At 39.0% G+C, this 21,380-nt stretch overlaps 1 protein-coding gene across 3 annotated transcripts in view; it reads right to left on the bottom strand.

The window, feature by feature from the left end:
• The window catches only part of SACS (sacsin molecular chaperone), an 82,423-nt gene that overhangs the window by 45,189 nt on the left and 15,854 nt on the right, over positions 1 to 21,380 (bottom strand). For 2 of the 3 annotated variants that reach the window (XM_081129373.1, XM_081129374.1), the window contains exons 2-3: positions 20,448 to 20,969; positions 247 to 397 (exon numbers count right to left, since the gene is read on the bottom strand). In XM_081129373.1, the coding sequence (XP_080985499.1) occupies positions 247 to 397; positions 20,448 to 20,617 (321 nt within the window). In that variant the 5' untranslated portion in view covers positions 20,618 to 20,969. Of the gene's footprint in view, positions 1 to 246; positions 398 to 523; positions 830 to 20,447; positions 20,970 to 21,380 lie in introns of those variants that run through there. The other variant, XM_081129375.1, reaches the window with a different exon arrangement.

Here is a 21,380-nt window from a genome sequence, read left to right as displayed (position 1 = left end):
CTGTTGAAATGGTAAATCAATAAAAATTACAATGAGAGGAACACATCCGTGTCCTTTTGCTCACGTTATTTACAAAGCATTATTTCCAGGGTGACCATTTAATGAGCATCTGTCTTCCATGACACAAGGATAAACCCATTCAGTTTCACCATCAGCGAGCGTCCTGACTAGCAAACTGACGGCTACAACCTCAGCACACCGCGCGCCACCCTCCCCCGAGGGCCGGGGCGGGGGCGGGGGCCGTACCTCCCGGTCGCCCAGCCACAGCCGCTGCTCCGACACCGGGAAGCCCGTCTCCGCCAAGATGCATTCCTTCACCTCGCGCACCGTCCAGGACTCCAGAGCCGCCACGGTCCTGCAGCCCACGCAGCCGGGAAGCACGGTCACCCGCAGCCACCTGTGCGAATGGCAGAGACTTCAGTGGGGGCCACGTGGGTGCCCGCGCCCGCCCAGCGCGCGCCCTACCTCCCGGGCGTTCGGTCGCGGGGACCCTCGCGGCCCAGGCCCGCCCGGGCGGGGTTACCTGTCCCCCATCGTCCGCGTCCTCGCCGCAGGCCCGCGTCCGCCCCAGCGCGGGAGCCTGGTCACGGACGGCCCAGCGGCGCCGAGAGGCCCTGCGCGGGCGGGCACGGCTGGATCCTCATCGCGCAGACGGGCGCCAGCCCAGCCGCGCTCAGCCGCAGCCGCGGGGCAGCCGGCGGAGTCGGGGTGGAAGCGCGAGCGGAAGCCTGCGCGCGGCGGGAGGGGCGCAGGGGGCCGCGGCGGCGCGCCCGGCCAGCCCGGGCCTCGGAGGCACCGCCCGCGGGCGCGCGCCGGCCTGCGGGGACCGTTAGCCGAGCCTCCGCCCCACGCGCCGGGCTGCGCCCCGCCCCGCACCGCGGGTTGGAAATCCTGCGGGCCGGCCCCGCCCCGCCCCGCCCCGCCCCGCCCCGCCCCCTTCTGCAGCAGCCCCGGCGCCTCGACAGCTTCACTTAGCCTTACTTGCGGAACTGCGTTTATAGAAGATGAGTGTCTTCCCTGATGGAGTTCAACAGTTATATGAAACGCAGAACTAGTCCCTACATCTCCTTCAACTCTGATGACTTTTAATCTCTGGAAGCATCTCTAAGATTTATGGGGCCCTCTTAGGTACAGGAGGGTAGCGTGGTGATTGCTGAAGGCAAATGTCTTCTATGGTTTTATTTCCTGTTACTTTTTAAGGCAGAAAAGTAGGATCAATGTTCAGTTTGCTGGAAGGAGTGTCAGTAGGAAAGTAACTGATGAGAATATACATAAACATATCATCTATGACATGTGAAAATATACATGTAATTTATTTTGGTAATATCTTATACTGTGATTACCCTAAATTTTTCCATCACACCAGCAAGCTCTTTGAAATCAGAAACCTGAGCCTTAGAGTTTATGGGATCGTCCCAGAGTAACTAATGTTGCCTTGTAATTTGGAAGTGTGTGTGGTTTGATGAAGCTTCACAGAATGTCCTTTCCTCTGCCTTATTTCTGGTAGGTATGAATGAGACACATTGCAAAAAAATGGCAACATCTATTAAAACAATTGAAACGCTATCTTGTGAACAAATAATTTGTGTGCTTCTTGTTTGTATACCCTTAACAGAATTAAATTTTAGTGTTGACCTCAAAAATGGTATTCATTTCTGTTTTTCAATGACCTCTTCTCCCCCTCCTCCACAAAAAAATATTACTTGGAACTCATTATCCATAACAAATATACAGAATGTCCTTACAGTGCTCATCCCTTTCTTCTAACCATATTTAAAAGGGAGAGTGCTTTAAGTCGTGCTGGTCTTTCCTACTTAGAACAAATAAGCACATTATATCAATAAAAGGAATATGCCATTTCAATGAAAATATCAGGCCAGAAAACTCTCATGAACAAATATGTCGTTCTTCAATCAGACAAGACTACACAAGCAAATGCATTAGAATATCAACAAGTGGAAAGAATATGAGCTGTCACCCCTTGCTATAGTGTCACAGCACACCTACCCCAGGACAAATCTTTCACACCTAACTCCTTTGACAGTTCCCAGATCTACCTGCTTCTTTATGCACTCTCCTTGGATGTGGTGACAAAAGAACATAGGTGTTGAGTTGAAGACTTGAGAGACAAAGAAATTACCTTAGTGGAGAGGATTTCACAAGAAGCAAAATTGGTTGGGGAAGGAGGCTCATCATAAGAAGCTTGAACATCTGAAACTCAAAGTATACTCAGGATTCATTTTAAAGGGTCAGTTGGCTTGAGAACTACAAATCTGGAGCCCAGGAGAGATGTCAAAGCTAAAGATATAGATCAAGCAATCATTTGCTTAATCATTCAGATAATATTTATTAAACCTTCCCTATGTCCAAAATGGATATAGTTCTAAATGATAGGAATACAACAATGAACAAAGCAAAGTCCCTATCTCATGCTTATATTCTAGGGAAGAAATACACCGATAAACAAATGGACCAATAATATATCAGTTCATCCTATGGTGTCAACCAGGTAGGGATAAGTACTATTTAAAAGGGGGTGGTGGGAGTTGGAGCAGGGCAAGGTAAGAGAGTAAAGGAGTTAGAGTGGTTATAGAACTCCTTTCTAAGAAGCTAATTTGAGCAGAGGCCTGAATGTAACACAGGAAGGTGAAATTACCCAAAAAGAGCTTATGTGAGAAGGAACAGGACAGAGCAACTGGTGTAGTTCATGCTTCCCTCATCTTTGACCTGGATTTGGTACCATCACCTCTTACTTGTTCTCCATCCTCTACTTATCCCCTCTCCAATCCATTCCCCGACCAACCACAAAATCAGATTTGGAATTGGGGTCTGTTGTGTTCACTATGGCTTCCCAGGGCTGGGAAGAGGCCCTAACATAGAATAGATGCTCAGTAAATAGGAAGAAGGGAGGGAGGGAGAAAAGAAGGAATGAATAAATATCTGGAAAACACAGAAAAGTAGAAAGAAGCTCTAACATTATTCAAAGTTCTAACACCCCAATACAAACAACACTTTTATACATTGCAATTAATTTAAGGATTTTTAAATATAATACAATTATACTATGGGTACATAGTATTTTCAACATCTTTATCCCTGTAGAAATCTCATTTCCAATTGTTTAATTTTCCATTGAGAAGAAATATCTTAGGCTGCTTGACCTTATTGATACTTGCATGAGTATTTTAATTTTTCAAAAGTTCACAAACTTCAGTAAATATCTTTGTTCATGAACTTTTACCACTATATAGGATGAGAAGAAAATTTGCAAAAATTTTAAGAAATGTTTAGCTGAGCTTTGATCCAGTCTTTAGGTGCATATTATCAAACACATAACAGCAAGAAGTCAAAACTTCAGTCCTTTCTTTTAGAGTGAGTCTAACCTCAGTGAGAAATGGAGAGTCATCCAACTACCCTTTGACTCTATTTCAGTTGTAGAGATGGGCAAATAAAATTGCTTTATTGCACAAGCTGGACTCAGCACAATAGAAGCAGAAAACTGTTATTCCTTCTCTTGACCCCTGTTTTAACTTGCCTTTCTTTCCATTTTCCTGGATGACATATCCGACATGGCATGGGCCCTAGCTCCTAGGAGATAAAAATCTTCCAGTCCCTTCCAGTGCCTAAAATGGACTCATTTTGAAACTGAAAATCTTATCTAGGGTAATAATCAAAATGCCAGTTCAACCCATGTAAAAATTATTTAATTATAACTGGGCTCCCGTTACTCTGGTCCATTCTCAGTTCCACACATAGTATCAACTTCAGTCAGGAAGTAGAGGTTAAGGCTGAGATTTAACTTCCCCTGAAACAATACATCATGATTTTATGAAATGGAATGTGCCTAATAGCATGTCTTTGATCATAAAGAAACAATAATTCGTCCCTTCTGGAGAATGTTCACCAGTGATGTAAAGACAAATCATTATTCCTTTGTTTAATAAGTCAGCACACAGCTGTTTATCTTGAAAATAAAATATAAGGATATTGCATGCATACTATTCAGTGAAGTTCTAAAGAATGAATTAAAACCATAAGTCAAGTAGAGAAAGGAAAAATATCTCCAAAGGAGAGGAAACAGCACCTCAAAATCGTGGAATCAAAAAATTGCAGTAAAGCTGAGGATAGAATTCATGTAAAGGTATAGAAAACATGATCTTAGAGGAGTCTGCAGGAATATGGTCATTAAGTCTCCTTTATACCACATATGGAGTTACCTGAAGGTGATGGGGAGCCACTTCCAGATTTTAATCAGGTTAGGTGATCACAATTACATTGTACAAAGATTCCTCAGGCAGTATGACTGAGGATGACTTCGAAGGAAGCAAGACTTAAAATAGGAACAAAAATAAGAAAAAAATGGTATCTGTGGGATTAGGTTAAAAGCATCAAGAAGAAAATCAACAGTGCCAAGTATCACATAGTTAAAGTGCCCACAGGATTTGACCATTGACCACTAGTAGGCCATTGTTGAGTTAGTTCTGTGCTCCAGAACCCACAAGAATTTCCCGATGACTGCAGGATCAAGTTCAAGTTATTCTGCATAACATTTAAGACTCATCCCAATTTAGCCCCAGTCAGCCTTGTCAGATTCTTCTGAGGCCACCCCGCCATCCATAATACAGTCTGTCTCCATGACCAGCTGATAGTATGTAACATTTATGGAGTACTTACTATGTGCCATGAATCTACTAAAAACCTTATGTGACTTAGCTAATTTGATCTTCTCAACAACACCTTGAAGTACATAAAACTTCAATTTTCAGGTAGGGAAAATGAAACTAAACACCTTACTTGTAGTTCTACAGCTATAACGGAAAGAGCCTGGATTTGAACTCCAGAGCCCAAGCACTATTAAATATTAAACTACAATATTTACAAAGTACTACTACTTCATATTGCCTTAGCTATTCCTATATACTCTACCTGCCTTGTCTCCACCTACCTTCAGTCATCTTCTCATCTCTCTCCAACTGATAGGTCCCTAAGTCCCAGTCCCCGAATCGCCACTTCCCCAGATTTCTTCAACTCTTCCAAGTGCTATTCTCTATATAACTTGTACATTGTATATTTACATTAGTATTATAGCACTTTATTAATTATAATTAATTTTTATTCATTGCAAGGGTAGCACTTTGCATTCCTCTTTGCATCTTAAGGGCCTAGCATAGAATATTGAATAAATGTTACTAAGATGTTTGAGACTTGAATGAATGACTACATATAGGTAAAAGGTAAATATCAACTTCACTCTTAACATCAGTCAACAAGGCTTTGTTTTTGTTTTGGTTCTATTTAAAATGCTTTTGGCTGCAAGTAACTGATTAACTGAACTAGCAGCAGCTAACTGATAAGGGTTTGTTTTCCTCAAAGGTCAAGAGGTCTGGAGAAAGGCCTTTCCTCAACAATGTCAGGACCAGCATGCCATTGAGGTTTGGAACTTTTCATGTCATAAAGTACTAATACAGTTGTAATAAAGCCATAGCCAATGTAGGAAGAAGGGGTGAAGGGAACAGTTCTATCTGTTTTAACAGGAAAACAAGAATTTTACCAGAAGACTTCTGTTTCTCTCCCACTGGCCAGAATTTTATTACATGGCAACCCTTAGCTGCAAGGAAGACAGGGAAAATGAATAGTTAGCTTTTCAATTCTATATAAGAGAAGGATCCAGAAAGAGAGTAGGGATTTGTGAGTGACTGTTCTATCAACTGGCAACACTCTCTACAACATTGCTCTAATCTATATGACAAAATTATTTTTAAAGTGTCTGCAGAAATATTAGAAAACAATGTAACTGGAAAGTTTTTTAAAGCCTAATTAGTGACATATCAAGACACATTTAAAAAAAAAGAATAATGGGGGGAGGGGATATTTCATGCAAGGAATCTTTCTTTTCCTTCGGATGGGAATTTGGGGAATTCCCATGATTTTTCTGCTCACCATATGTTCTCTTCACTCTTGCATAATGGTAATCCTGAGGCTACTTTAAGTTACAAAACACAATTTCAATTCTAAAATTGGAATAAGTTCATCCAAAATCATTAAATAAATTTCAACCTTTAATCTTCATTCAAAGGTCAGTTTTCTCCTTGCCTTTGCCATCACCACTCCACACTAAGGCTACCTGCCTTCCTGGAGGGAGGGGTGAGCAGTTTCTGCTCTCTCCCTGTTTTGCCAAATGGCAGCTGAAATTTGACCCCACTCAGATCAAAACCATGGAGACTGAAAAGACAGGAGGATGGGCTATTCCTACTTAGCTGGGTGGCTTTGAGCCCCTATGGCAGGTGAGTAATCTCGTTTCTCTTGTGGGGCTCTTTGAAAAGTTCCATCACAGAGGACTCATAACCCAGGTAAATTCATTTTTATACCAAGTGGTCACCCATGTCTCTTTCCACAACCTCGAAGAGTTCCAATCACCTCCCACTTGTTTTGGCCCTCGCCCCTGGAGCAGACCCTAATGAAGAGACACCAGTTCAACACTAATATGATGTTCTACCACTTAGTTCAGGTGTGGTCTCTGGGAAATTCTCTGAAGTGCCTCACCCAACGAGCTGGAGCAGTGCAGGCTGATGTTACAGCCACATCCCTCCCCATGCCTCAGAGTGCTGTATACAGTAGTCTGTGAGCATAATACGTTTCAAGTTCTCTGTGTGGTTTTCCAGGCTTGATGTGAAGGAGGTGAACCCCTTTAATCCTGCCCACTTGGCAATATCTCTCTCCAAATAAATCTCTACCAAACTTTTCATCTCTCACTACTCAACCTAAGGGAGTCTTAGTCACAGAACTTGCTCTGAGGTCCTTTGTAACTGTGTACATGAGGGTGGGTCTGTTCCCCAAACACTTTGGCATACAATATCACTGTCAAAGCTGAGGTGGGAAGTACTTTATTTAAGCACTTTTTTAAACCTTAGATACACATTAGCCATCAGAATTCAAATTGTGCCCTCATAGAGCCCAAGAGAAGAAGGAATATCAATAACATATAAATCAACAAAAATATTTATGATATATATATGTATTAATTCAAAGTTCAGACACCATAGTATGCCAGAATTATAGCATTTAAACAAAGCAAACCCAGCTCCTATGAGGCTTACTTATATTTTCGTAATGGGGAGGCAGAAAAAAATACACAGATATATAATATGCAAAGTAGAAGTAAGTCCTATGATGAAACATAGTGGGCAAGAGTAGAAAATGACATGGGTTTGGGAACTATATTACATGAAGGTCATCTGAGAAAAGAACCAACTATGATACGTGAGAAAGTGTATGGAAGGAAGCTTTGGAATGTCGGTGACTGAGAAAACACAACCCTGCCTGACCAACCTGGCTCAGCGGTTGAACATCAACCTATGATCCAGGAGATCACGCTTCCATTCCTGGTCAGGGCACATGCCCCAGTTTCGGGCTCTATCCCCAGCAGGGGGCTTGCAGGAAGCAGCCCATCAATGACTCATCTTTAATGTTTCTGTCTCTTTCTCTCCCTCTTCCTTCCTCTCTCTGAAATAAATATTTTTTTAAAAGAGAAAGGAAACACAACCTTTACCCAAATGTAAATTTAATAATATTATTTTTTTCTCCATAACAAAGAAAATTTGCTATTCTAGCTCATTCTCCTTAACTCACCTGACTTTATTACTGCGACTCTGCATAAAGTGTTTAAATTTAAGATGCTGCTCACATCAGAATCGTGTATATTCTACCCACTACACATTTCTAAATAAAGTATCTCTTCTAAAGTCAATTAAACTACCTATTTAATTGAAGCTTTCTTCATAATGATAAATATTTTGTTTAATATTGGTTTTGTTCTTCAGTTCACTCAATGAGTACTATTGTTTTAAGGGGAAGCGCTTCATTTTTGCCTATATTCCTACCACACGGCTGGTGTGTACATTCATGATTGTCTGTGTGCTTGGGATGTAGAAGGCGATCAGTACCATTCTCTCAGCACACTATGAGTCTTTATTAATCTGAATTGAATGAACTGTTTATTGCATCTTTGTCTCCTCCCTCCAGCTTGCTGAGGGCAGGACACTGTGGATCCCAAGCTCCACCTTCAAGGCCTTATACAAAATAATCCCTTTAAAGGAAGACTAGCAAATGCTGGTGCCCAGGCAGAATTTATCCACAGGCCACATTCAATCAACAATTAGTCAAATAAATGACACAACTTTCCTTCCTTTAAGCTAAATAGACACAATTGCTTAACTTTTATTTTTAGTTACATTAAACATGCTTTGGGAAATGAAGTCATGTTTCTGAAATAACATGCCTGCTTTTTCTCTACCAAATAGGGCATTATGAATTCCTAAAGTTCTATCAAAGTTATGAGAAAATAGCATTGTACAAAATTTACATGATGCTTTTGAATCTACTGTTAAATTTAATGAGAGAGTTGTTTGGTTGCCAAAAATCCAAGATTATTCAAAAACAGCTTTGCCAAAGTAAAATTAACCAAAAGGGCCTTGTGTAGTCTTGCTGTCATATATCAACTGAGTAATACAAAGGGACTTGGATATTGTAAAGGTGACAAATCTTGAGTTGTATTAGCCATTTCAGGGAATAATAATAAAAGTAAATGTGGTTTTTGAATTCCTTTTCCATTTATAATGACCTTTGATTAAGCATTGTCTCTTGGAATATTTATAGAAAATACGGAGACAGAGAGGGCTGGCTATAGCAGTATGTACATTAAAATAAATTTATTGCATGCTAATAATTAGAATGTTTGGATGGAGTCTTAGGACTAGACATAATGGTAGGAAACTTATGACAAAAACCTATAAAACACTCTAACATAAAATTCATTATATTGAACATAATAAAGGAAATAGTATGAGCAGCAAATACCATAATACACTTCCTTTTTTTGTTTCTTCCAATTCTTATTATTCCAGTAAATTAATTTTTCTGTTTTGTCCTTTACTTTCCTGAGTTGTTCTTCACTTTTTGCCCTTCTCCACTCTCTGCCCCTTGTGTGGTAGTAACTTGAGAATATGAGGCCCCAGCTGTCATACCTGCCAGCTGGGTGGGTTGTCGCTGTTCCAAGCTCACTTTCTTACCTGTTCAACTAGACTGATAACACCTTCCTCCTAGGGTTATTGTCAGGTGAAATGGGGCTATCATTGACCTGGGATGTGCTCATTTATTCATATAACAAAAATATGTAGCACTTACTATACACTGGGGTCTGGTATAAATGATAAAGGAACAGTTTCTGTCTAGGGGGAGCATTATATGAATTACAAGATAGCAGCCCCATACTCTTTTCTTCTCACCTCAACCTCTTTCTTCACCCTTCTCCCTTGCTTTGGCATCTGAATATGCACGATCAATGCCAGAAAAAATGAGAATCAGGCAAAAGGTGCCTTGGGTACTCCTAAACCCCTTTATCTCAACTTCACTTCCTTTTCCTGATGTGTCCTACCCTTTTCTCCACCACTTCCCCACCTCCGCTGAGTTCAGTAAACATTAACTGTGCATATTCTATGTGCAGGCACTCTGCTGGGTTGCTCAGAGGTCAAATATAATGGTAATAATAACAACCCCATTTCCCATAAGGAGCTTGAAGAATGAAATGACACACAAATATAATAAACATAATTTCAACGTAAAAAAGAAAGTGCTAAAATAAAGGAAACCTACCTAAATCATTAGTTACTATGAATGCAAAAATATTGTCTTCCATTAGCAGAGCTTTCCTGGACTAGCACCATGGCTTCGTGTCCCAGTCAGAAAGAGATTGCATTCTTGGTTGATTTTATATTTGGAAGTAAAACTGGTTTTTCTTTTCTTCTTTCATTATCTTTATTCCTAAGCATACTGCAGGGTTCAGCTCCCAGCCAGATCTATCATGTTGTTATTGATTCTACTTCCCAATTAGGCCACGCTTCAGTTCCTCTACATCTTTGAAAAGTAGTCCTGTATTCTTTTTCTTTCCTTGTGTATTTTCATGTGTTTCTCATGTGTTTACACATAGAACTTATTTTTCTTTTCACCTCTTTATACCTTCACCAACTACATGTTGAATCCTTTCATGTTCACTATTATTTTTAATTCCCAGGTAAATCTGCCAAAGAGACATCATCAGCCACAATTATAGATCAGGATTCAGAACCCAGAGAGAAAAGAAATATGTCTGAGATTTCCTTGAAAATGCAAGTGCCAAGATTGGCACCCAGGTCTCCATTCAATTTCCCCTACTCTGTGTTGTTCTCAAGAATTGAAGAGAAGGGGAAATCTTTGTTTGAGATTCTAAAAATCATGCACTGTCAGAATGCCTTAGGGGCAAAAGTGTCATAAGTTCTCTCCTAAGAGCTAATTACAATCTTGTATTTTCAAGCATGTGGCAAGTTTATAATATGTCTGGATGCAGGCAGGGTGCAAGCCCCCAACACTAGAAAATACTTCTAAATGTATGTGATAAATATACAAGCATGAATTACAGAATAGAGATACAGACATTCAACAAAAAGAAGTAGATTTAACAGTTTACTTCTATTCAGTTAATTATAGCCAATTGAGTTATTTGTTTAAAAATACATTCTCCTTTATTTAGTTTGAAATGGTGTCTCAGATATAATCCTTTGCCATAATTTGATTAAACTAACATCTTCTGATCAGAAGTATTTGGGAAATGAGCTTATTTATTAAAGCAAATGGAATCTTATTTATTTTTAATATTTCTTGCTTATATTCACTAAAGATTTTTTAAAATAAAAAAAAAACATACTCATATATGTCATATCTAAATATCTGGACTTGGAGTAGTATTGTCAATGAGCAGTTCAAAGGGTGATCATCATTTTATCTCTGTGCAAAGCCAATGCCACAATAACTTGGAAATATAAATCATAGAAACCATGCCCACAAAGTTACACATCTGTGAATTTGTGGAAAATAACCTTTTTTAAAAAATTTATATTCAAAGAGGAGCATGTTACAGTCTTCTTCACATGGCAGGGCTTATGAATAGTTGTGCGCATTTGCTATCTCGGAGAACAATTATCCTAGTTGGCAGGCAACCTCTAATGGAAGAGACACAAAGAAAATTCTAGTTAGAAATAGGTCAAGAAAGTTTTTTATGGAAAATTAAAAATGCATCCATAGAAAACAAAACCCTGGAAATTACAAGTGCTACAATTCAATACAAACTTCATCTGTTAAAATCCTATAGTTTGTTACTTTCCTAAACCTCTTCAAATTTTCTCTTGATAGCATTTCATAGGATATGTTAGTTATAAAATGGAAAAATAAGATGTCCATTCACTCACTGTGTATAAAAATATTTCTGAAGCTGTATCATGAGAGGCCCTCTGACTGCATATGTGGGATCTCCAATCTATGTATATAAACTCACTGAATTCTCTCAATTCACATAATAAGGAAGAAATATGGAACTCTTAATGGAATAAAAAATTTATTTAACTCACTGGAAAAAAATATTTCTGAAGCTTCAAGGTAAAAATTCTTAAATAGAGAAGGCATATAACATCAAATATACATTTTTTTCAGAATTCACCTAAACCTAAATCTAAACAAATCATTTGATTGTTCACTATTTCTATAATCTTTATAAATATAATGGATAAGCAATCTACATTAAAAACTCATCAATTGGCCCTGGTTGGTGTGGCTCAGTTGGTTGAGTGTCATCACCAGTTCGATTCCCAGGCAGAGCACATGTCCAGGCTCCGGTTCAGTCCCTAATCGCAGTGTGTGTGAGAGGCAACTGATCAATGTTTCTCTGTCACATTGATATTTCTCTTTCTTCCTCTCCTTTCCTCCCTCTCTAAAATCAATCAAAACATATTTTTTAAAAAACTCATCAATTGGAAAACTATTTAGAGCAAATGAATATAGTTCAGAAAACATTTTTATTTTCATTGGTAATTAAGCTTGTGTGTTTGTCTTTTAAGACTTTCATTACTTTCCTGTTTTCTAAATATTTTCCATTTTTTGTTAAACAGTCTGCAGATATTATGGATACAAGACAAAATATTTTGAGAAAGAAAAGTTGGTTGTTTTCAATAAACCATCTACTTACACTTCCAATCAGCCACCATGTTTAAGTGCTCAACTATGCCAAAGATCTTTTGAATTCATTCTATTTCCTTTACTTGTTCTTATTGGTTCAGGTCCTTACCTTCTCTTACTGAGACCACTAGGTCAGGGTCCCATCTATTTTCACTACCACAAGTCCTTTTCCTCCAATCAATCCTCCATTTGCCACTGAGTTATTACATAATGGAGTTTGACCAAACCTCTCTGTCATAATATTCAATAATCAAGTTACCTATATGATAAAGTCCAAATGCTTCAAAGTCAGGCCCACATTTCCAGCCTTATCCCCACCCTGCCTTCCTGAACATCCCCTCCCCCCACACCCAGCTCTGCAGAGGTGTTCATCTCTTCACACATTCTGTTTCCTCCTGCAGCATCTGCTTCTTTCTACCTGTTAAACACTTTACCCATTTCTGTTGGCCCAGTTCAATTGTCATTTCAATTGTGAGACCTTCCCTTTCTACCCAACATTACTTAGGAAAAAATGGGAACGGATCCATGACAAATTAGGTTTATGTTTCCTTTCTTATTCTCTCATAATACTCTGTACATCCAAATACCCCAGGTCTTCCCACACTACATAAATCATATATTTACATGGCTGTGTCCTCTCTGGAGAATGGGAACATCTTAAAAACAGGAAACAGGTCTCAGCATCCCTTTCCCACACACCCAGTTCCTGGCAGAAGCCAGTAAGTACTTATAGAGTGAATAAGGACTGAGATAAGTAAGCAGACTGATTACAAGATTTCTTTCTCTGAAGAGGTGGTGAAAAGCTGGAACTTCAGGTTTGGATCATGTAACAGAAAAGTACATGAATGGGGTGTTGTAAACACTCCTTCACATTTTAGGAAATATATATAAAACACATCAGAAATGGGAAGAACCTAATAACACTACTTAGCTTCTAGCTATCGGTCAATGTCCATCCAGCCAGAAGAACAGAAAACATTACCTAGTGAAGCCCCAGGAGAAGGTGGGAGGAAAGGATGAGAGTGAGGTCAGAGAATTCCTTCCCCCAACACCTATCCCACAGCCTCACCAGGGCCTGACTGTGTCCTTCAAGCAAAGGCCACTGCCCTGGCCCAGCTGGCATGGCTTGGCGCTTGAGCATCGACCTATGATCCAGGAGATAGAGGTTTGATTCCCAGTCAGGGCACATTCCCAGGTTGTGGCCTCTATCCCCAGTAGAGGGCATGCATGAGGCAGCCTACAAAAGACTCATCATTGATGTTTCTGTCTCTCTCCCTCTCCCTTCCTCTGAAATCAATAAGACGTATTAAAAAAACAAAGGTCACTGCTCTTCTCAAGATGTCTTCCTCTATAGTATTACTATTTGACCATCAAATTTTAGGCAATTTCTCCTACCCCTAGTCCTTTGGGTCTTGAAAAGTAACAAAGCCACTATTTCTGGCTCCAGGTCCCTTAGTGATTTCTCACGATTCTTTTTCACCCTTTGTATAAACCCTTGGGTTGTCCTAAATTGACTGTGGGGATCCTAGTTGATAGACCATTCAATGAGGCATGATCACCTATTCATGAAGGAGAGGGTAAATTGAACTCACTATTGTAAAAAGCAGTAGCATGCCTGATTGGTAGAAAAATACTGTAAAGCCCTCATCAATGTGATTTCCCCTCCTTTCCTCACCAAATTCCTTACCTTGCTCATCAAAGATGGATTCCTTGACCCCTGAAGCTGACAGCACTGATAGTGAGTCACCTGTTGTAGACCAGGCACACAAGGCTACTAATACTCCATAGAAGAGCTGAGCGTCACACATGTGAACTGAGTTTGCCCTTTCCCAGGAGTCTGTGGGAGGGAGCTACAGGGAAACTGGCCTGGTCTTTTCATTGCCACTGTGGAGGACCATCAATTGTCAGGAGTCATCCTGTTAGTTTTTCGTGATCGTTTTTGCAAAGATACTGTGTGGTATTCACCAGGATTCTCCCATGACCCTTCTCTGCATCTTGTATTTCCTATATGATAGCCAAAGACACTTGATAAGCCTCTCCCCAAAATAGATCATGGCATACTGGACAAATTGAGGGGATAATAGTGGCACAACCAACCGACATAAGACAGACAGGTTTGCAACTGCTCATTAGGCTGGGAAAGTGGTGTGCAGCACCTTTTTTGTAACAACTACATGATGACAGATACTTTGAGGTGTGGCAGTGGAAGTAATCAAAGGATGACCAGACTTTGTGCTAGTTTTTGAAGAATGAAGTAATAACAATGGTTCCCTTTTGAGGGGTACTCTGTGTCTGTATTATGCTAAGTGTTTTACATTCATGATCTCTAATCTTACATAATTATAGGCATGATTTTCCCCATATTATGAAAAAAAAAAAAAAAAAGAGTAACTTATTCAATGCCACAAGACTGGTAAATAGCAAATCTAGATTCAAATCAAGAATGTCTAACTCAAAAGTTTATACTCTTTCCATTGCACAATTTGTTTGCTCTTAAAGGAGCTGGGAGAATATTTGTTGAGAGTTTTTCTTTTGTTTGGATACAGAGGTATCTAAGGAAAAGAGGATAGAGAGAGAGAAGACATAGAAGGGACAGAACATGAGAGACTGATTTTAAGCCTATGAGGACAAAAGGTGAAGCCACAGTGTTCATGAAATACTAGATAGGATTAAGTCCATGCAGCACTGCTTCTGTCCTACAAAACAGTATCAGCATGGGCTTGAGAGAAGCCATTCATCTTCCCTCACCACCCCATCCACAGATTGCAGAGTTGCTTTGGACTCAAGGGGTCTGTTAGGTGCAGAGGATAACATCTGACAGAGGCAACAGCTGCAGAAGCAATGACAAGTCCTCTTGACCAAGAGGCTCAAGTAGAAAAAAACATAAGCAAATTCATTTCTGAGCCTATGAAAGATGTCACTTGGGACACCCAGAAATAGCCGGGGAAGAATTTAAGCAGAAGAGAGGAGCATGAGGGTTAAGGTTTTCTCAAATAGGTGAAGGATTGAAGCCATGGAGATATGGGTACAAATATTAACTGACCTTGTGAGCTACTGAAACCTAGAAGGTGTGGAATACATTCTAATCCACTTGTTCTTTCTTTGGATCCTTGTCACTGGTTCTATTTCTGGGTGATTGCCAGTAGATTCATGGCTCCAACCCTAAATTCAGTCCTGTCCCTCACAGAAGGAACAGAAGGACAGGGTTGCCTGATGTTGTTGGCTCTCTCTATTGCCCACTTGCTCTTCTCTGTCTGGGCTTAGTTTTCATACACTTGGACTCAGCTTATCTGTCTGTTTTCCTGAAGTCTGGACTTGGCTCTCTCATCTGAATTTTTGTTACTCCCAATGTGGTATAGTAAAAAAATATATATTTGGTCTTTGCCTCCATGTCCTGGCACAGAGTTCCTAAGACTCTTGGAATTTGAGTGGTGGGAATATTTTTGTACACTAGTGTGATAACTTATGGCAGAGCTCCTAGATAGCTTCAAGATGGGGGTCGGTCACCAAAGGGCCCTACCATGAGGTTAGAGGGTTAGATCTTTCAGCCCCATTCTCTGACCTTCAGGGAGAGGAGAGGAGCTAGAGATTGAGTTCATTCACCAATGGTTTTATCAATTTAATCAATCATGCCTATGTAATGAAACTTTGATAAAAACTATGAAATGAAGCTAAGGTAGCTTTCAGGTTGGTGAACACATTGAGATGCAGGGAAGGCAATAAACCTGGAGAGTACATAAAGCTCTGCACAACTCCTGGCCCCAAATCTTGACCTATGTATCTCTTCCACTTGCCTGTTCCTGAGTTGAACCTTTATAATAATATAGTCATGGTAAGTAAAGAGTTTTCTGAGTTCTGAGTCATTTTAGTGAATTATTGAACCTGACAGAGGGGGTCATGGGAATCCCCACTTTGTATTTGGCACCTGAGGATCCTATTTGTGGCTGGCACCTGAAGTGGGGTCATTCTTGCAGGACTGAGCCATTAATCTGTGGGGTCTGTGCCAACTCTAGGTAGTTAGTGTCAAAACTGAATTGAATTGTTGGATACCCAGTTGGTATTGGATAATCAAGATATTAATTGCTGTTGGAAAAATGACACAACACCCATCATGATCAGTTTACTGATACTCATCTTAAATGCATTCAATATTCCAATACTGCTACATGGTAAGGATATTCTCACAGCCTCACTGAGAAATTGACACATGAACCACAGAGCCAGCAGGTTAAGTCCCTCTAATACCCTGGTCAGAGCCATACTCATCTGTATGGTTACAAAAACCCATAACGGGTTTCCATTTTCTGTCCCTGCACCTCTACACAAGAAGCTAGAGAGATCCTTTAAAAATGTAAATCAAGCCCTGGCTGGTGTGGCTCAGTTAGTTGGAGTGTTGTCTCATGCACTAGAAGGTTACAGGTTTGATCCCTGGTCAGGGCGAGTGCGGGAGGCAGCCGATCGATGTTTTTCTCTCACATCAATGTCTCTCTCTCTCTCTCTGTCTCTCTCTCTCTCTCTCCATATATATATATATATATATATATATATATATATATATATATATATACGCATACACACACACACATATATATCCTCTCTCTTTCTAAAAAATCAATTAAAAATATAAATAAAAATATAAGTCAACAGACTACTAGACTTAGTGGGGTGATCACATTGTAAACTATAAAAATGTTGAATCACTATATTATATACCTGAAACTAATATAACTAATATATTATTGTATACCAACTATATTTCAATTTTTTGAAAAATTTAACTGAAGAAAAAGCATAAGTCAGATCATGTCACTCCTTAAAACCCTGCAGTAGTCCCAATTTCCTTTACTGTGATCTGGTGCATGGTTACCTCTTCAACCACCTGTTGACTTCCCTAGCACTCACTTCACTCCAGCATGCTGGCCTCCTCCTTGTTGTCGGAAGTTGCCAAGAAGCTCCCACCTAGGGGCTTTGTACCTGTTTCTCTGTCTGGAACATCCTTCCCCTAAACAGCTTATGATTAATTCCCTTACATTTTTCATGTCTTTGCTCAGATTTCATCTTCTCCACGAAATGCATCTTTACCATCCTGTTTAAACTTGTGGCACATGTTTCTACATAACCCATTGGACTCCCACCTCATTTTCCATGCCTACCATTCCTTTAGTTTTACCATAAAAGGTACCATATAATTTTTGATTTTATTTATTGTCTGTTTTTTGTCTTCCCCTTCTAGAATGTAAATTTCACAAGTCAGTATCTATGTCAGTTTCATTCCTTGATGTATTCCAAGGACACCTTCCCCTCGCCCCATAATAAACACTCAATACATGCAGCTGAAGGAGTGATTTTAAGGACATAAGTTTGTTTGGAGAATCCTAAGTGAAAGTGATGCACTGCAATCTCAGGTTGGGTGTAGAGTCAGACATATTGGATGGACCCTGGAAGGAGACAGGAGATGCAGGTCCTGTCTGACTGGGCTTGAGATGACCAAGGCTCTCTCTTTGGTCAAATTTCAGAAGGCTCCTTTGAGCCCTCTTTTCACTTGGGCCTTGTCCTTAGGCTGTCTGTGACCTGCTTAGCCTAGTTTTAGCAAGAATCCTGCTTAGTCAAGTTAGCAAAAATCCCTCACCCTTGATACCTGATCATCCTCAATATCTAATCAAATTCTTCATCCCTTGCCTTTGTCACCTGATCACTCTGGGCTGCCTTCAGCAAGAATCTTGTCAAGTCGGTTTAAACATTTGAAACATTAAACTAATTTGAAACATTTAAAAAACTCATTATTTGTTTTTCTCTTTACTTTTCAAACATTTTTATTCATTAACTTTTTAATAGAACTTGCCTGTTAAATCAGAATTTTGTAACTGTTAGATAAATATGTGAATACACACAGGTAGTGACTACTTAATGTGTTTGATTTTTATTGACAATTGGAAGATTGGATTATTTTCTGCATTTTCTAATACTATGAGACATCATCTACCCTTGATGCCACCTCTTATTAATTTGTCGTCCACTGTTTCCCCTTACTCATTGACTATAAATCCCCAGCTGTTTCTGCTGCATTCAGAGTTAAGTCTGCTTTTTCTCCTCTACTGAAATGGTCTTGACACCTATTGTAATAGTCCTAAATAGAGTCTTCCTTACCATCTACAAGTGTCAAAGTAATTTATTTCCTTAGCCAACCTTAGGAGTTTTAGCAAGTAACATAATTTAAGTTTTCTCATCTATTAAATGAGACCCATAAGAGAGTCTCTTAGATATTACCACTAGCTTGAATCCACCCCAAATATGCCAAGCCTGTTAGCATACTATATCAAGAACTGTTTCCTTGGCATCCTAGGGGCAGTTTCCCCAAACTGATCCATCCTCCATATCCTAGAATTTGATCTCTGCACTGTCACATACTGATGTTCCAGAATCTTCCTGAAAGCAATGGAGAGGAAAACAATCCTAAAGTGGCCTTCAACAAGTGAGACTGTCTCAACTTTTACCTTAAATATTCAGATGGTATATTCAATAATATATCTGCCTTTATTTTAGCAACATTTCATATTGCTTATCAGATAGATAATCTAGCTTTTTCAAAAAAAAAAAAAATTTATATAAAGCCAGTGCCCTGGGAAGGTCCCGCATGTTCATGCTGTGACTCTGAGCAAACCTCTACCAGCCCCCCAAACACCCCTGAGAACTCAAGACACAACACCCAGAGATAAGCACTCACTGGATCCTTTTTACCTTTAAAAATTACTACCTTGCCGCAGGAACAAGGAGACCAGCCAATCAAGTTTTACATGGTTGTGGTCTTTAAAAGGCAGGTTTTAAATATTTTAATGAAAGTATGTTTATAAAAATAATCTTAAGTTGATGGTTTGATTCTCAACCCATGTACTCTATGTATCCATAAATATTGCTCTACCCAGTCACTGACATTTTAGCTTTAAGTAAATTATAAGTTTTGAGGGAATTCTAAAGTACCCAACCTATGTAATAGAAATCTCTGTAAAGATGCATTCAGTTAATTTATATTTTTTTCTACCTATAAATTGAATTTATCACTTAGTGATTGCTAAGACAACCTAATCTGTTGTTTTTTCCAACATCTGTTAGATGCTTCAAGTCAGTCCTGATTTTTGTTGAAAATTTATACTAGTGTAAGCATCAGTGATTCTATATAATCATTGCCCTTTAAAATAAATTATAAATGAAATTATTTCTAACAAATCAGCCTACTGGTAAGTTCAATGAAAATGAGTTTAACTCTAATTTGAAAACAATATCTACTTTCAAAACCAAGAGGAAAGCACTATATAGAAGCACTTTAGAAGAAATATCCACAGAAAAACTGTGATATAACATATATGATGATACATAAATATATTTCTCTCATGTTTAAAGAATTTAGCATCAGTAATTGGAAGAAAATTCATCTCGGATGAATTTTGATGAAAGACTTCTCGTAATACTGGAAAATAATAAAATATTTTTAATTTTTCAAAAAAATTAAACACATTAAGTAGTATCAATGCCTGTATGCATTCACATATTTAAATAACAGTCACAAAATTAATTCTGATTTGTTACGAGGCAAGTTCTATTGAAAAAGTTACATTTATTTCTTCTGTCTAATGAATACTTTTCATAAGGTAAAGAGAACAAATATTGAGTTTTTTCAGTGTTTCATATTTGGAAAGAAATTTCTTTTCTGTTGATATCATTAGGTTACAAGATGTGAAGCCTTACCTGGTGTCCATGGCACCAAAATTTCAATTATCGGACATTCTATTTAAATATGGCAGTCAAAATCAATGAAAAAGTATTTTGTTGTATGCTTAAGGAAAAAAAGAGCACATAGAAATTTAAGAGGTAATTATAAATATATACTATATTTGTACATAAATCCTCAAGCTTGTAAAATAGAAATATGTTCTTATAAAATAACAACTACATTGGAGAAAAGGGGCAAGCATGACCTTTTATCATTGTTTAAAAAAGAAAAAGCAGAGTGCTCTCTCTCTTTTCTCAGGTTATTTGATACAATTCTAAGTACTTCACAGATGTTTATTTAATACTTTCCAAATAATCATATGTTCAGTAAGAGACACTAACATACATTTGTTGAAGGAGAAAGCGTGGTACATCTAGTCACCTGTCCATTACACCAGTCACACCAAGAGACAGAAAATCCAAACCACCTGGACAAATATAAGGAATGATTTCTAATCCTTGTCTTGAAATGTTACTTACGCAATTCCAGTTAGAACTAAAGTATCTATAGTTGATTCACTTTCACCTCTAGAACCTTTCATTTGTTTTAGCCTACTTATGTCTCGTGTGAGAATACCACCCCAAAACCTTAAAATCTCAATGCAATTGGCTCTAATTTAAAACAGTAGCTCATTTACCGATTATCCTTGGTCTCCATTATCACTTCTTCTGGAATATTTGTCTGTGAAAACCATGAAAATATATTTCTTTCTTCTGTTTGTCCTTCGTTTGTGTTTTCTTTAAACGTGCACTCCAAGTTCAGCCCCGCAAGGCCAGTGAAAAGCCTGTTTTTCCCCTCAGTGTCCATTCATCATCTGATGTCCAAAAGCATTGTTGCGTTTTGTCTTTGTGTTCCTTAAAGTATGAATCTCTAGTCTGAAAGAGGTTGCTCCTTGCTTTATGTTTCCTAATCCAATGAAGTTCTTAAGGTAAAAAGTATCAATCGACTAATGATTTTTGGCTTTTCTCCAAAATAAAAATAAGCTGTTTTCATGTGAGAATCTCCTGCATCTCTTTTTGAAAGTGGTAGGGAAAGATGTTGTAGATGTTCTTGGGGTTGGTGTTTTTCATCTTCATCTCAGCAGATGAAAAATCCTCGTTGACAGGCACCTTTCTTCTTGCTGTGGTGATTCCTGCGTCTCAGCATCACTTCTGCTCTTCTGAAAGAAAAATCAAAAAAGGGTAAAGGAAGGAGTAGGGGACGTACTCAAAGTAAAAGCACTGAAAATGTCATTCCTTGTGGAGGACAGCCATGGTTCTTAGTTCCAGTGACTTTCTAATTATAAACTGCTGTTCGCACCACAGCCCTGCCAGATAGCACTGCATTTATCCCTCGCCTCACACCAGTAAGCACACATGTGGAACTAGACACAGTGGTCTCTATAAATAAAAAACATATTACTTAATTTAGTTTCATCTTCTCACTCCCTATGCATTTCTTCTCACTGGCTTTTTCCAACTGGAAATATGTTTTTCACACGTGGGGCTTTTTTTCAGGAATAACACCCTTAAATCCAAACCTACAACTTTACACATAATGTAACTCATATTTGAAAGCAAGAGAAAAAAAA

Source organism: Miniopterus schreibersii (assembly GCF_964146895.1).
Source record: "Miniopterus schreibersii genome assembly, chromosome: 2".
Classification (NCBI taxonomy): Eukaryota; Metazoa; Chordata; class Mammalia; order Chiroptera; family Miniopteridae; genus Miniopterus; species Miniopterus schreibersii.
Note: the sequence above shows the minus strand (reverse complement) of the source record. Positions and strands in the feature narration are given on the sequence as shown.